Here is a 16,249-nt window from a genome sequence, read left to right on the forward strand (position 1 = left end):
GTCAAAATTTTCGCAAAAAAAGAAAATTAATAATAAAAAATAAATAAATAAATAAATCACGTACACAAGTATTCACAGCCTTTGTTCAATACTTTGTTGAAGCACTTTTGGCACCAATTACAGCCTTAAGTCTTTTTTGAAAATGATGCTACAAGCTTGGCACACCAATTTCTGGGCAGTTTCTCCCATTCTTCTTTGCAGAACGTCTCAAGCTCAAGCACAGCTATTTTCAGATCTCTCCAGAGATGTTCAATTGGGCTCTGGTTGGGCCAATCAAGGACATTCACAGAGTCCACAGTTGTCCCATAGCCTCTCTTTTGTTATCTTTGCTATGTGCTTAGGGTAGTTGTCCTGTTGGAAGATGAACCATTGCCCCAAACTGAGGTCCAAAGCTCTCTGGAGCAGGTTTTCATCAAGGATGTCTATGTACATTTCTGCATTCATCTTTTCCTCAATCCTGACTAGTCTCCCAGATGCTGCTACCACCATGCTTTACTGTAGGGATGGTATTGGCCAGGTGATGAGCGATGCCTGGTTTCCTCCAAAGAGGATGCTTGACATTCAGGCCATAGAGTTCAATCTTTATTTGTCATGGTCTGAGAGTACTTCAGCACCTTTTGGCAAACTCCAAATGGGCTGTCATGTATTTTCCTGAAGAGTGGCTTCTGTCTAGCCACTCTAACATACAGGCCTGATTTGTAGAGTGCTGCAGAGAAAGTTGTTTTCCACAGAGAAACGCTGGAGCTCTTTCAGAGCGGCCTGCTCTAGAAAGAGTCCTTTTGGTTCTAAACAATGCTGTGCCTCGATACAATCCTGTCTTAGAGGTCTACAGACAATTCTTTGGACTTCATGGCTTGGTTTGTGCTCTAACATGCACTAACTGTGGGACCTCATATGGACTGGTTATTGCCTTTTCAAATCATGTCTAATCAACTGATTTTCCCACAGGTGGACTCCAATCAAGTTGTAGGAACGTCTCAAGAATGATCACTGAAAACAGGATGCATCTGAGCTAAATTTTGAGTGTCATGGCAAAGGCTGTGACTACTTATGTACATGTAATATTAAATTTTTTTATTTTCAATACATTTGCAAAGATTTCAAACAAATTTCTTTCATGTCGTCATTATAGGATTTGTTTGTAGAATTTTAAGGAAAATAATTAGAGAATGAGAAAGACCCATGGATGGCAAATTGCAAAACATGTAATGCCAACATTTCAAGAGGAGATGCGTCTGCAAAGACTTTCTCCACGTCGGGTTTAATTTATCATCTAAAATCTAAACATCCCGGTCGCTATGCTGAATATGAGAAGAACACGGCACAGAAAAGCAAAACCCCTCTGAGCACGCACACTCCGTCTGTGGCGGACTTTTTTTGAAAAGACAAGGAAGTTTCACAGTGTTCGTGTCAAGGCAAAGGCCATTACACAAAAGATCATGGAATTTATTGCCTTAGATGATCAGCCATTGTCTGTTGTAGAAGATGTGGGGTTTCGCAGGCTGATCGAGCACATTGAGCCCCGTTATGCCATACCGAGCAGACGACATTTTTCAGAGGTGTGTTTACCTGAGCTGTATAATGTTGTTGCAACTCACGTTCATAAGAATATAACTGAAGATATTTCAGCATTCAGTTTTACGACAGACATATGGAGCTCAGACATCAGCCTTACTAGTATGCTCAGTCTAACTGCACAATGGATCGCCACCGATTTCCAGCTGCAAAAGATTCTGCTCCATTCACAAGAGTTTCAAGGGTCACATACAGCAGCAGCCATTTCTAATGCATTCGCCAATATGTTCGACACCTGGCATATCGACCAATCTAAAGTACATGCTATTGTCAGTGACAATGCAAAAAATATGGCAAAAGCGATAAAAGACAGCCAGCTGAAGGGAATACGGTGCATGGCCCATACACTACATCTGGTTGTGAGTGAGGGAGTGTTGTCTCAACGCAGCGTAAAAGACGTACTGGCTATAGGCAGAAGAATTGTTGGACAACCTAAACATTCTCAGTTGGCCTATTCCAGCTTGCAGTCTATGCATGATCAGTTTGGAACACAAATAAAACGGTTCCAGCAAGACGTGAGTACGCGGTGGAACAGCACTTATTACATGTTGCACAGCCTCTTTGCGCAAAAGCGAGTCTTGGCTGCATATAGCGCAGATCACGAGCTCCCCGCGACATTCACTTCACACCAGTGGGTCTTAATAGAGAACATTCTCACTCGTCTTGCCCCATTTGAGCAGCTAACTAAAGAGATCAGCTCCTCTGATGCATCTGTGGCGGACGTTATTCCTTTAATCGCAGCTCTAAAGCGTCTCTTAAGCAAAGAGGTTGAGACGGATCACGGAGTGAAAAGTACACTCTTAGAGTATATCAGCACACGTTTCACTGAGATCTATTCGGATCCTCTGCAATTCATCGCGACTGTACTTGATCCGCGTTATAAATATCATTACCTAGATGCGGAAATAAAGCAGCGCGCATCCAGACCGCGATGGATGCGGAGAACCCACGGGGAGACGGAGAGGGAGCAGCGCACAGCGCAGGAGAAGAAGATCAGAGCGCAGAAAAAAAGACTCGTCTCTCTGCACCAGATGAGGGGCATGCACCCTCGTTGTCTGATATGTTCACTGAAATCCTGCAAGAAAGTGCCTCAAATAAGAATAGGTAGGCTATTTATTCTGTTCTGACTTAGGCTACTATATGACTATCAGATTGTAGCCATAGTTCTGCTAGATATTTTTTAAATTTGACAATTTTAATTTATGCACTGGCCCTATTTAAATAACTATCTCAAATCTTTCTCAAATGTCAGGCAGGTGACAAGCTCAACCACTCAACAGCTAGTTGGTTATCTGTCTGAAGTCCCCATCCCCAGAAGTGATAACCCTCTTGTCTACTGGAAAAATAATCACGGCCGCTTTCCTGACCTGGCAAAGTTGGCACGCAGGTACTTGTCTGCTCCGTGCACAAGCACTGACAGCATAGACTCTTCAGTGCAGCAGCCCATGTTCTCGATGAGAAGAGGAACAGACTTCACTGTGATAAAGCAGAGAAGCTACTCTTCATCAAGAAAAACCTGCCACTTTACCTCAAGAAGTAGAATGGGCATGTCTATTGTTTAAATATTTATTATCCACTTTGCACATCTGCAATTTTTGGTGCTTTTGTTGTTAAAGTTCTACAGTTAACATATGGGCTATTGTTTTGATACACTATTATGTTGTAGGCCTACAGTAAAAATATTGTGGTATCTTTAAGCAGTTGCACTTGTTCTGAATGCACTTTGTTTTTTTTGAAAGAACACATTTAATTTTACAATCTTTCAGCAGGCCAGAGGGCCTGTACATTATTATTTAATGTACACATGAGTGCATTTAAGTTTGAATTTTTATTTATTTTATCCTGTGCATTGTTGCAAATTGTGCTATAAATAAATATTTTTTTATAATTTGTAATTGATTTATTCTTTGAAACTTTAATATTAATTTATGCAATTGAATAGCAAAATGCTTTGATTTTAGTAAGTTTAGTACACAGTCATAGACATAAATGCAATGGTAATAATAATTGTCATTTAATAATAATCATTTCTTTCAGTGTTTCGGTTTTCGGTTTTTCGGCCTTGCTTTCCTCTTTTTCGGTTTTCGGTTTCGGCCAAGAATTTTCATTTCGGTGCATCCCTAAAAATAATGAATGTAATCCTTTTTGGAATAAGGCTGTAACATAACAAAATGAAGAAAAAGTGAAGCGCTGTGAATACTTTCTGGATGCTCTGTATATGTGAGATGTGCTGGAAAAAGACCGGTCCATAAAGTCCACTAGCAAATTACAGGACTTAAAAGGATCTCCTGCTAACATCTTGGAGCAAGATTACACAGCACACCTTCAGAGTTCTTATGGAGTCCATGCACCGACAAGTCAGAGCTGTTTTGGCTAAGCAATGGGGACCTAAACAATGTCAGGTAGATTGGTTTAATCGTAAGACTGATTTGTATATTGTAAGATCAGTTTGTAAAGACCAGGGTATGAGTTAGAGTTGATATGGGTCACATGAACTCTAACTGTGTGCCACTGGAGAGTGAGTCGGTCCCAAGTGCAGAGAAAGACTTTTTTGCTAAAAATATTTGGATTCGGGCTATGTAAAGCAATACACAATACACAGAAAAGAAACCAAAACATTCCAAGAGTAATAAACTAGAAAAGTAACAAATTAAAGAGGCAAACTACTCCAGCACAGAGGAAAGCAGGGAAGAGCAAGTGTTACACATCTGAATGAGTTCAGGAGAAAATCTGGTTCACTAATAGGAATTCACATAGCAGGATAGGCAAAAAACAAAAACAACGCAGGGAACAGACAAGACGGGGGTAACTTAAATACACACAAGGTTATTAAGATACAGAAGAAGCACTGGGAACGAATGAGGGACACAGGAACACAATGGCGACATCTAGTGGAGCAGGTAATAAAGGACATATAAAAAAAAAAAGAAAAAAAAAAGAGCAGAACAGATTGGAATCCTGACACAGTTAACTCGTACAGTTAACAACCAAAGTTTTAACTGTACGGTCAAAAACTGTATAAAAGAAACAACAAAAAAAGATTCCGTTGACCCAAATGTACCTCATTTATTTAATTAATTAATCTTAGAGGTGCAGTTTGTCAGTTCAAATGTATACAACAGTGTAGAAAGTGGAGTGTAGCATTTTAATAACCTCTGATAATCTTTAATAATTATATTTTGTATATTTTAAAAGGTTTGTCTTATCTATCTCGGACAAGCCAGTTGGTAAAATGGGAAAGTGTTTCTGCGACTTTCCTTCCCATCTAACAGCTGAGCAATAATTTTCCTATTTATATTGTCAATTTTGTCACTGTGGATGTGACACACAGCAACACTGTTTAGACGGGACTGTGTCAATAGTGACATACAGAAGAAAATAAATTAATTACACTGCTGGACATTAGCCAATAATTTGTATCCTAAATTGTTTAACACTTTAGTATGGGGAACACGTATTTACTATTAACTTTGACATTCGCCTCAAACTCCTAATTCACTGCTTATTAGCTTTTAAGGTAGTCGTTGTAGTTAAGTTTAGGTATTAGGTAGGATTTTGGGATGCAGAATATGGTCATAAATAATAAGGAAATAATGTGCTTTCTAAGTAGCCTACTAATAAACAGCCAATGTGCAGTTGTTCATCATACTAATGTTACATATTTTTTTTTCTATATTTTACTAATTAAATTTTTTATGATTGGTCCGTATATAATCCTACAAACACTTGTGTATAAATAGATTATACATTATAAAATGTAAAAAAAATAAAATAAAAAAAACTGCAATAGCAGCCAGGTGTTAAAAGCCACATCTGTTCTCACCTGTAAAGTTTCTTGTGTAACATACTGAATCTGCCCTGACAAACCCAGGCTGTCTGTTTCTTGCTCATTCTTGACAACACATAAACATGTAAAATTAGTGCAATAATGAAAGAGCACCTAATAAAATAAAGCTCGTTCCTATCAGCATACTGTAACGTTTCCCCTGTCATCTACCCTCATTCACCGGACTACATTACCCATCATCCTTCGCACCCCGTCATCCACCATGTTTGTTTCCCGTCTTCACCTGGCTGTTCACCCGGACTCTATTTATACTCATCACCACTGTCTTCACTCATTGTCGGTTATCGTCTTTACTACGTTGTATGTATGTGTGATTTACCTGCTCCTTATTATAAAAAAATTACATCTTTAATGTTACTATTCGTCGTCCTCGTCTCTCCGTGTACATACCGTGACACACAGAGTTAAACATGCTGTAAAATCTCAGTTCAACATTATCTTTATTCTTATTTGAAGGGTTTTGATAACACACTTGTTAAAACAAAAGACGTTATAGAAGAGTTTAAGGAAAATACACAGAAAAAAGTGAATGTTTGTCCAAGCAGCTATTTTTCCCTATTATCCTTTAAAACCTTTAAAACTTGCTAATTATTCAACAAGAGCAACAGGCAGAGTTACTAAACATAGTGCAACACAATTCGGATACCATATGCCAACTTACACTGCTTGACTTTTTTGTAAAAAAAAAGGGGTGAAGCAGTTTTTGCCGCTTTGAGCTCATCGCAACCGAATGTCGGATCGCGGGCGGGATACGTGAACGTCATGTATAGACTATATTGTCTCTTTGAATTTTAAATCACTCTGCATTAATATACATTGCTCCATTAAAGCAATGTCCCCCGTGTAATCTACGCCCCTGCCGTGGCCCACCACTAGTGTTAGTTTTTTCCCCCGCCTGACAAGATATATTGCTCTATTGGATTGTTTTTGGGTCACTGAGAGAGAGCAAATATGGCTGTAAAGAGAGTGGTTCCAGAGTTCCTTGGTTTTACTAAATATCTACTTGAGGTGCTGGCATTCTAGTGGAATGTGCACTTGAACATGATCCTTGAAAATTTCATTAGACGTGGAAGCCATGGTAATCATTAGTAAGCACAGACTGTGATGAACCCAGTGTGCTCATAAACAGACATGAATAGAACTGCAACTAATGATTATATTGATAATAGTTTAATCGGACAAATAGATTTCTTTTCTCAATTAATCTTTTTTTTAAAACAAACAGCATTTGAGTATGCAAAATGAAGCAATTTGTGTAAATCAACATTTGTATTGTATTTCAGAGTGGCAAATTGACAACCATGTTTTAAAAAACCTATATAAAATATAATATTGTTTTGACAATTTTTGTTTAATAATATTTAGTTCATTTGTGGTGCTTTAAGCATCTAGAATATACAAGTAATTTAATTTTGTATAATTAAATGATATATGCATAATATTAAATATAAAAATATTGAAAACAAGCATCTGAACGTATATTAAAACCACAGTAAATCACATTTGAAAACATGTTAACTGTTGTAGTAGACAAATACTATAAAAACATTTTTATACGGAAATGCGGCAAGCTAACAGACTTGGTAAAGAAAAAATATGCATTGGTGTGCAAACTGATTCAAATATGTAATTGTTTACTGCTACTGCTATTTGCTGCTTTCAGATTGTTTGCACTATTTTAATGAATTCATTCACTATGTAGCAAGCGAGCTGATGCAAACAGATGCTTGTGAGTCACGACATAACAGATACTGTGGCTCAAAGTTACAGTTTACACAATAGCACTTCACTAAACTATTCCATTTTCACATCAGGATTATGCAGTTCTTGCTTACCGTGATAATGTTTCACCTTCATCTGTGACACCAGTGTGTTTTCTTTTCACATGCTTGTGTATCACAGTGGTATTTCTATGCTCCACTTTGCATAACTTCCAGGTATAGTTTTCTTTGTTGCGATTAATTAAAAATCTTCCTATGCCTTGTGTTTAATTAAAAATGTTCCCATGCCTTGTGTTTAATATAAAATGCCCCTAATGCCTTGGATGACTTGAGATGAACACTTTTGCTGCTGCCGGTTGACCCTGTACTGTCCATTTTCCCAAGCAGCTGTGTTATCTTAGTCATGCTAACCTGTATTATGAGCAGCCAAACTAATAGATAAAGGCATCTGTTGACAACAAATTTTATTTTTGATTATTATCGATTTTATAGATTAGTTGTTGCAGCCCTAGACATGAACTTTAAACAGAAAACACACAGACAGGCAAAACCCAAAATGTACATGATCAGCTAGCATTAGTTAAACTTGACACAAAATAATGTCTTTAGAATTATAAAATAGAAAAAATACCTTTCTTCCCATCTCCAGATGTAAATTCATTCTTGAAATACTCCTGGGTGGAAAAACACATAACACAATTAGTATATAATATAAAAAATAAAATAAAAATTCTATAGGTCTATATATTAAGGAGGGATATTCAGGTTTTTAAGCTTGACTAAAATTGGTCCAGTCCCTTCCAGATATTTGCAAAGAGACTCTAGGACACTTTTCTCCTGACTTATTCACCACATTGCAAACAGCTACTTTTGATTTCAGCAGACATTTAGTCAAACTTTTTTTGCAGTCAAACGTTCAGGGCGTCATCACTGTTAAATCAATATTATATTTAGATCAGCATGTGGTGTTGCCATAAAGTGGCACTACATTTGTCTAAAATGACAAATAAAAATGAATCAACTGTATATTGTAGTACTGTGCCACATTAGGTACACCATACACCAATCCACCATAACAGTGAAACACCTTGCCTAATGTGTATGAAGGCAAAACAGCTTTGATCTGTTGAAGGCAAGGTACAGTATACAAATTATTGTAGTGATGTAGAGAGGCAAAACAACCAAAATTGTGCCGCTGTCCAAATGCTTATGAAACTAACTGTAGCTTTAATATACATTAAATTAAATAAAACTTGTGAAAGAGGTTGCCAAGACATCAGAACAGAACAAGCTGCAGAAGCAATAAGTAGCATATTGGTTCCTGCATGTGTAGATAACAGTCAAGGTTAATATGACTTTAGGGTAAATTTGTGAATTCAGGGCTAGTCTGTAAATGTCTGAGTAATGCAGCCAGACTGTGAATCTGGCTGAACATATCTAGACAGACCCAAAAATAGCAGTAAAGTAAAAATTCCTATCCAACCTGACAGCAATTAAGTAAATTCACTATTGACATTGGTCTATGAATCTCAGCATGAATTCCTATATATCACTTATGAACAAAGGGCCATACTTTGAAGAAAAAATATTTTCATTTGCATGACTGTAAAAAATTATTTATTTTTAATGATCCTATATTTCACAGATGTGTTTTTGGAAACTTTCTTTGTGTCAATGTTGTTTCTCTATTTATTAAAATCTACATACCATGCCCACTCTGTTGATGGCACAAGTAAAGCAGTGGTTGGCAATGGCAGCATTTCTAGCTTCAATTGACCACATGGGTTCACTGAAATGCAAAGCCACAAAGACCTGCCTAAGAAATATTTAAATAAACAATAAAAAAAGAAGAAGAAAGGTGCACGTCTCTTACCTGAGAGCTCCCACTGTAGCTGAGGGGTTAAAGATAATCTCGGCGCCATGCATACTATACATGAACCAGTTCAGTGGGTGGTGACGTCCATAACAGATATTCACAGCTACCTTTCCAAACTGTGTCTGAAAGACTCGGTGCCGAGTATTGCCCTCCACATAGTATGTAGACTATTTTTAAAATGTAGAAAGTGTTACATGTGTTACATGTGTTACAGAACAACTGACTGCATCCAAAAGTAGTTTGTAGCATGATAAAAATCAAGATCTGACATATTCTGTTTTAAATTGCAAAAAAGAAAAAAGTATGCTATTCATAGTTAACATCCACATAGACCCAATGAGATGCATGACCCGGGAAAACGTCAGGATACAGTGGTGGTTTAAAAAAGATTTGTCTGTGTTAGATACCACATGAGTATAGCATGATTCACAATGTCATTTGAAACTTGTAATAACATAAAACCAAAATGGAAGCAGCAGGTAACAAGCCAGTGGTCATTTTTAGGAGATTCAGATGCAATCTTAGGATGCTAAGTCCTAAGTTTTGCAAGATTTCGAAATGTATCTAGGGGTATTTTTGCCTATCCAATTAAAAGAGCAATTTAAGGTCAGGCACTGATGTTGGATAAGGCTCATAAGTAACAATCCAATTTAATGCTTGTAGAGTATCTTCTACTAATATTGGTACCCTTGGTAAATAATAGCAACGCCTGTAAAAAGTAATCTTTATTTAAAACTTTTAATAAATAAATACAGTTTTGGTACACCTGAGTAACTAGGAACTGGAAATTGTTCAAACATGACTTCTCATTTCACACAGGTAAAAATATAAAGTGACAAAATAGGTCAAATACCTTTAATCATTCATCATAATGAGTAAGGCCAATGGAATACTTTTACTGATGTTTAGCAAAACATTGTTGAACTTCTTTGGTTCTATGGTCAGATAAATCTAAAATAGTGCTGAACTGCTGTTCATACAAGGTGATTTATCTTAAATGTTAAGATATTATGATCTGTATAGTCAACTTTCTGATCTCACCTTCAACATCAGAAGAAAGCATACATTTCTGTCCAAACAGGCCAATTGTTTAGGCCAGTTGTTTAGTCTCTTGTCATCTCAAGACTAGTCTAACTGTACACCACTCACAGCAGGCCTGCCTCTGAAAGATTTATTCAACTGATCCAGAATGCAGCCACATGACTTGTTTTTAGCTTTCCTATGTTCTCACACACCACCCGTCAGCTATACTCCCTTTAATGGTTTCTTGTAATGAGACTCACTATTCTCTCTCTTAACAGACTTTTAGACTTATATTCTTAGTCACTTCTTAGTCTATGTTGTTTTAATTAAACAGCATTAGAAAGTATTTACTCATGGAGACTTTAAAGCACTTTTGTAGGTCACTCAGAAAGAAGGTGTCTGCAAATGCTTTAAATGTAAGCTTGTTTGCAAACACCTTTGGGTTTGGAAAAATAACATGCCCACAGTTAAACATAGTGGTGGCTCTTAAATGTTTTGGGGCTGGTTTTCTACAAGAGGACCTGGATACTTTATTAGAATATCATCAACAGATATTTAGTGAACAACCTCTTCCAAAAAGATTAAAATGTGTAAAGGCTGGATCCTCCAGCAGGACAACAATCCAAAAAAATACATAAAAATCACAAAAATGGTTTACCACAAAATTTACCATTGCGGTCCCTTTAAATGAACCCATTAGAAAATCTATGGGGTGAACTGAAGGAGAGAGTACACCAGCATTGACCCTTGAATTTAAATTATCTGCAGAGATTCTGTATAGAGGAATGGTCTCAGATGCCTTGACATGTTTTCTCCATGAGGTATTATTTTAAGACAGATGTCACAGCTGTTATCTTGGCAAATAGAGGTCACACAAGTATTGACAAAAGGGATGGCAATAGTTGTTTTATATTTAACAAAAGATTTTTTTTTTTTTTTTTTATAAAATTGTCGCATATTTGCAAGTGTTTGATATGATAAATAGCTATAGATAGATAGATAGATAGATAGATAGATAGATAGATAGATAGATAGATAGATAGATAGATAGATAGATTTTGTTTATTTTAGAGGTATTTTCTGTTCTTAAAAAACAAGTAGAACTTTTGTACTATTCTCCTGATTAATTTGACACTGACATCCCTTGTATCAGGTCACTGTACTTAATGGCCATGAACATCACCTTAAATGTGACTGGTTAATTGTGATCACAGTCAAATACCATATTATAAGATTTAAACTGGAGTCTATAAACCTTTTGCCCACTGTATTTTGCAGAAAATGTGTGTAACACCTTGCCAGTTTTAATAGAGAAGGAAACATTTCAAAATTAATGTGTTTTTTTATATTTATTATTGAATTATTCATTATTAAATTGTATCCCTATGGGACTGAGGAGATTTAGCTATTGCATGCAAAGTGGCAAATTACCAAACTGGGAGTAAAAGAGTTCCAGTCATTAATCTGTGCATTAATAGAAGCTTTGTGTAGATGAGTACTCAAGATCAACTATATGGCTTTAGGGGATCAGTAAGAAATGCAGAACATATACCATTTGGAGTAAGAACTTGTATTCTATGTAGAGCAAATAAGAAAAAAAAATTAGATGTTGGATGTCAGAATTATTTCTAGCTAATTCTGAGCTACATTTACATGAATATCCCAAAAAACATGTGTAATGATCACACCTAGTGTTTAAAACAGGAAAACGGAAAACTTGCTTAGAAAAAATATATAGTGTATATTATATATATATATATATATATATATATATATATATATATATATATATATATATATATATATATATATATATATATATATATATATATATAATTAGTTAGCAACACTAATAAGAGTGAGGTTCTTAATTAGAGGAGTGACTTAAGCCAAACTCATGTGCTAATTTATATATTTTAGAAGCGGTAGGTCTGTGACTCAATACCTATAACATCTAGAAGTCAATTATGCCACTTAGTTGCCAGAACAAAAAAGGGTTTTGAAATGCGGTATTGTGGTTCTTTACTCGAATAACTACAATTACACACCCTTGTCTTTGTGCAGTAGGCACTGTGTATTTGATAAAGCAAATAAGAGTTTGACTGACCTCATTGAAGTCTCCCACACGTGGAATATGATTTTTCCGGCTTTTTCCCAGGACAGTTCCTGTATTTGCAACAATTACTGCCGTGTTCCACAGTGTTCCTCCATGGATCTCATCCCTCTCCAGAATAGGGGACACTATCACCATGTTGTATTTTTTTGCTAACTACAAAAAAAAGAAGATAAAAATGTATTTTGTTAATTAAATAAATTAGCATTTTCCCTTTCTTCACAACTATTTTCCACCTACCTTAAATTATGCCACAATGTGTATGACCTGTTTTGTCAGTTTGCCTGTTTTTGCTTAACATTATATGTAAAAAACTAATGTAGAATTATTTGCACCGAGGACAAGAGTGAGCCATGACTAAGATTGAAATGCAACTGTATTTGACAATAACAATGACTACATTTGGAATTCATGCTTAGATAGAAAAACTTTACTGTTACAATTTTCAAAACTTCATATACATTTTGTCAGACATCATATCAATAAGTATGCACAACAGGTAAAAATAAGTAAAAACAGGCTAGATAAATTTTACCATGACAGAGAAACAGCAGACTTTCTTACTATCTGGCTAATTTAACAAGTTAGAATAATGCTAGCTTGTTAACAAATGAACGTTTACATAATCAGCTGGATACCCAATCTGATTGAGCATCTATGGATTGTGCTGGACAACCAGTGGATCCTACCTCCTAACCAACACCTCCTACACTAACAGCACTAGCTCACTGAGAATCTGAATGTAGTTGTTGTGTTTTCATTGTCTTTGGACTAAGATTTCATTCGTTCTCTTTGATCATCTCGTGTTAGAGATCCACCTATGGATCTCTGCAGAAGCATCAAATTGCACATGGCTTGACAGACAGACAGCTACCTTTCGTCATTTGACATTCGCTTCTTACAACATCTGTATACTCACCTCACAGCTCGTTGGCTATTTAACTTCACTTTGTCTGCAGTAGGACAAATTTTTAGATCAGCCTCTGCCAGACTTGCTCGTCTTTTGGCCAGGTTAGCTTTTGCAAGCTGCCCAAGCTCGTACCAATTAATAGGCTGCCCACCTATTTCATAAATGTTTCTCATGCCGCTTTCTAAGTCGACTCCTGCTACACTGCAAGTCGCGAGCCTGCCTGGCTGTGTGCAGCACTCTAATTGCCGCTAGGGATCCCCATTCTTTGTGCGTTGTCTGCTTGACTCAAATGTGCTCAGGAAGTGATAGACTTACCTGAGAATTGTAGCCACATCTTGGTGCTTCCAATTTGTCAGTGCACCAATTTGGAAATTTGGAGAGAAAGGTGATGCCATGGCACACGTGGCCTTGTGGATTCCATGATCTTGGCCGACCAATGTCAAGTCAAAGTCAAGAGGCTTTTATTGTCATTTCTACTATACACAGTGGTACACAGTACACAGTAAATACGAGACAACGTTTCTCCAGAACCCTGGTGCTACACTAAACAACAACAAACAAAACAAGATAGAGCTACAACACAAGTTACATAAAGTGCATCGAGTGCAACCTGGTGCAAACAGTGCAGACAGACAGTGCAGACAGACGACACAAGACAAGACACAAAACAGCAGTTGAGAGTGTGGTACAGTTGAGAATAATAAATAATAAATAAATGAATGGTGGTGGAATGGATTGAGATGAGTGATGAGTGTGTGTTAAGTGTTAAGTCCAGGAAAAATTTTACAGTTCGTTACACACATTTGAGTGCGTGTGTGTGTGTGTGTGTGTGTGTGTGTGTGAGAGTCCCATTTCATTTCTGTGTATTAAGTAGCCTGATGGCTTGTGGAAAGAAACTGTTGCATAGTCTTGTTGTGGCGGCCCGAATGCTTCGGAACCGTTTTCCTGATGGTAGGAGTGTAAAAAGTGTGTGTGAGGGGTGTGTGTGATCGTCCACAATGCTGTGTGCTTTGCGGATGCAGCGTATAGTGTAAATGTTCATGATAGAGGGGAGAGAGATTCCGATGATCTTCTCAGCTGTCCTCACTATCCTCTGTAGGGACTTGCGGTCCGAGACGGTGCAGTTCCCAAACCAGGCAGTGATGCAGCTGCTCAGGATGCTCTCAATGGTCCCTCTGTAGAACATGGACAGGATGGGGGGAGGGAGGTGGGTTTTCCTCAGCCTTCTCAGAAAGTAGAGACGCTGCTGGGCTTTCTTGGTGATGGAGCTGGTGTTAAGTGACCAGGTGAGGTTGTCTGCCAATTGAACACCAAGGAATTTGGTGCTCTTGACGATCTCCACTGAGGATCCATCAATAATCAGTGGAGATTGGTCGCTCTCTGCTCTCCTGAAGTCCACAACCATCTCTTTCGTTTTGTCCACGTTCAGAGACAGGTTGTTTGCTTCACACCAGGCAGTTAGCCGTTGCACCTCTTCTCTATATGCTGACTCGTCGTTCTTGCTGATTAGACCCACCACGGTCGTGTCATCAGCGAACTTGATGATGTGGTTTGAGCTGTGCATTGCTACACAGTCGTGAGTCAGCAGAGTGAACAGCAGTGGGCTGAGCACACAGCCCTGGGGGGCCCCAGTGCTCAGTGTGGTGGTGCTGGAGATGCTGTTCCCGATCCTGACTGACTGAGGTCTTTCAGTCAGGAAGTCCAGGATCCAGTTACAGAGGGAGGTGTTCAGGCCCAGAAGGTTCAACTTCTCGATCAGGTGCTGAGAAATGATTGTGTTTAATGCTGAGCTGAAGTCAATGAACAGCATTCGTACATACGAGTCCTTGTTATCCAGGTGGTTGAGGGCCAGATGGAGGGTTGTGGAGATAGCATCGTCTGGACGATACGCAAACTGCATGGGGTCCAGGGAGGGTGGAAGCTGTGTCTTAATGTGCCTCATGACGAGCCTCTCAAAGCACTTCATCACGATTGGTGTGAGCGCTCATAAGAGGATGAAATAGCATCAATAATTCACTCAAGGTCTGCTTCATGGACTCCTGGTCTGGGGCCTGAAAGGGGGAGGATAGAATGCGGGCGTGGGACAACGAGGGAACCCTTTGGATGTAGCCTGTTCTAGGGTGCAAGAAGGCACTGGCCATGCCTGGGGTGAATTCCAGAAAGAGGGTCCACTGAAAAGGCCTGAAGATCACCTACTCTCCTCAGAGAGCAGATAGCCAGCAAAAACACAGTCTTGACTGTTAGATGCCTCCATTAAGCCTCGGCCATCTTTGCTAAATTCTCTCAAATCTGCTCCACCACATGAGGATGGAGCCGCCATTCCCCGGGTTTAAACCCCTGTCTTGACAGGTTGTTTGCCGCTCCATTCAACTGGCCCGGGATATATGCCGCTCTCAGAGTTCCCTTTGGGCCCTCTGGAGGACAATTCTATAAGCATGGGCAGCATATCTTTTGATCTATTTATATCTATTGATTTGACACAGTAAATGGGGCCCTTCTTAGAGTCCTTGGGCGGAGCGGCCACTCATGACAGCTCTCCACCCCGGGATCGGGATCTCTCTAAACATGTCTCATGTGGTCTCGTGCAGGAGGCCAAGTGGATTCACTGGACACTGCTACCATAAGCCCGAGCAGTCTCTGGAACTGCTTGACACTGCCCATTGGATGCAATATGGGCAGGTAAAAAAGTGCTGAATCCCATATGATGCCTGGATAAGTGGTTCTCTGTAATGGAGAAAGCACACTCTTCTTGGCATTCATCTGAAACCCCAGTGCCTTCATGTGAGCAAGACAACATCTCGATGCCGGACCGCTAACTGCTCTGATTGAGCTAATATCGACCAATCATCAATATAGTTGAGGATTCAGAGGAGGACAAGACCAAGACTGAATCATATAGCCTTGCTCAAAAGTGTGCAGTACCCACTGCACTGAAACCGAGGAGGGAGCTCGCTGAAGCTGGCTGTGCCCTGAAGCACATTTCGTGGCAGGGTTTACGAACCAGGCCGGCCTTCCTGTCAGGACCTTTTGGTCAAAGCCCTCTTATTGAAGAGGACAGTCCTTAGATCTGTCACCTCACAGGCCTTCAGGCACGAGCGCTGGGTTGAGGTTGGGGCTGCACCCGCCGAGCAGCCCCACCTTACCCACCAGCGCCAACGTTTTATGAAGGGGCTTGGTGGGCAGT

At 38.8% G+C, this 16,249-nt stretch overlaps 1 protein-coding gene across 1 annotated transcript in view; it reads right to left on the bottom strand.

Moving 5' to 3' along the window:
• upb1 (ureidopropionase, beta) overlaps positions 1 to 16,249 on the bottom strand; it is a 62,444-nt gene that overhangs the window by 3,608 nt on the left and 42,587 nt on the right. The window contains exons 5-8 of the mRNA XM_083554553.1: positions 12,150 to 12,311; positions 9,017 to 9,186; positions 8,851 to 8,932; positions 7,775 to 7,817 (exon numbers count right to left, since the gene is read on the bottom strand). Of these exons, the coding sequence (XP_083410679.1) occupies positions 7,775 to 7,817; positions 8,851 to 8,932; positions 9,017 to 9,186; positions 12,150 to 12,311 (457 nt within the window). The remainder of the gene's footprint in view (positions 1 to 7,774; positions 7,818 to 8,850; positions 8,933 to 9,016; positions 9,187 to 12,149; positions 12,312 to 16,249) is intronic.

The sequence above is a fragment of the Silurus aristotelis genome (genome assembly GCF_946808225.1).
Source record: "Silurus aristotelis genome assembly, chromosome: 11".
NCBI classification, from domain to species: domain Eukaryota; kingdom Metazoa; phylum Chordata; class Actinopteri; order Siluriformes; family Siluridae; genus Silurus; species Silurus aristotelis.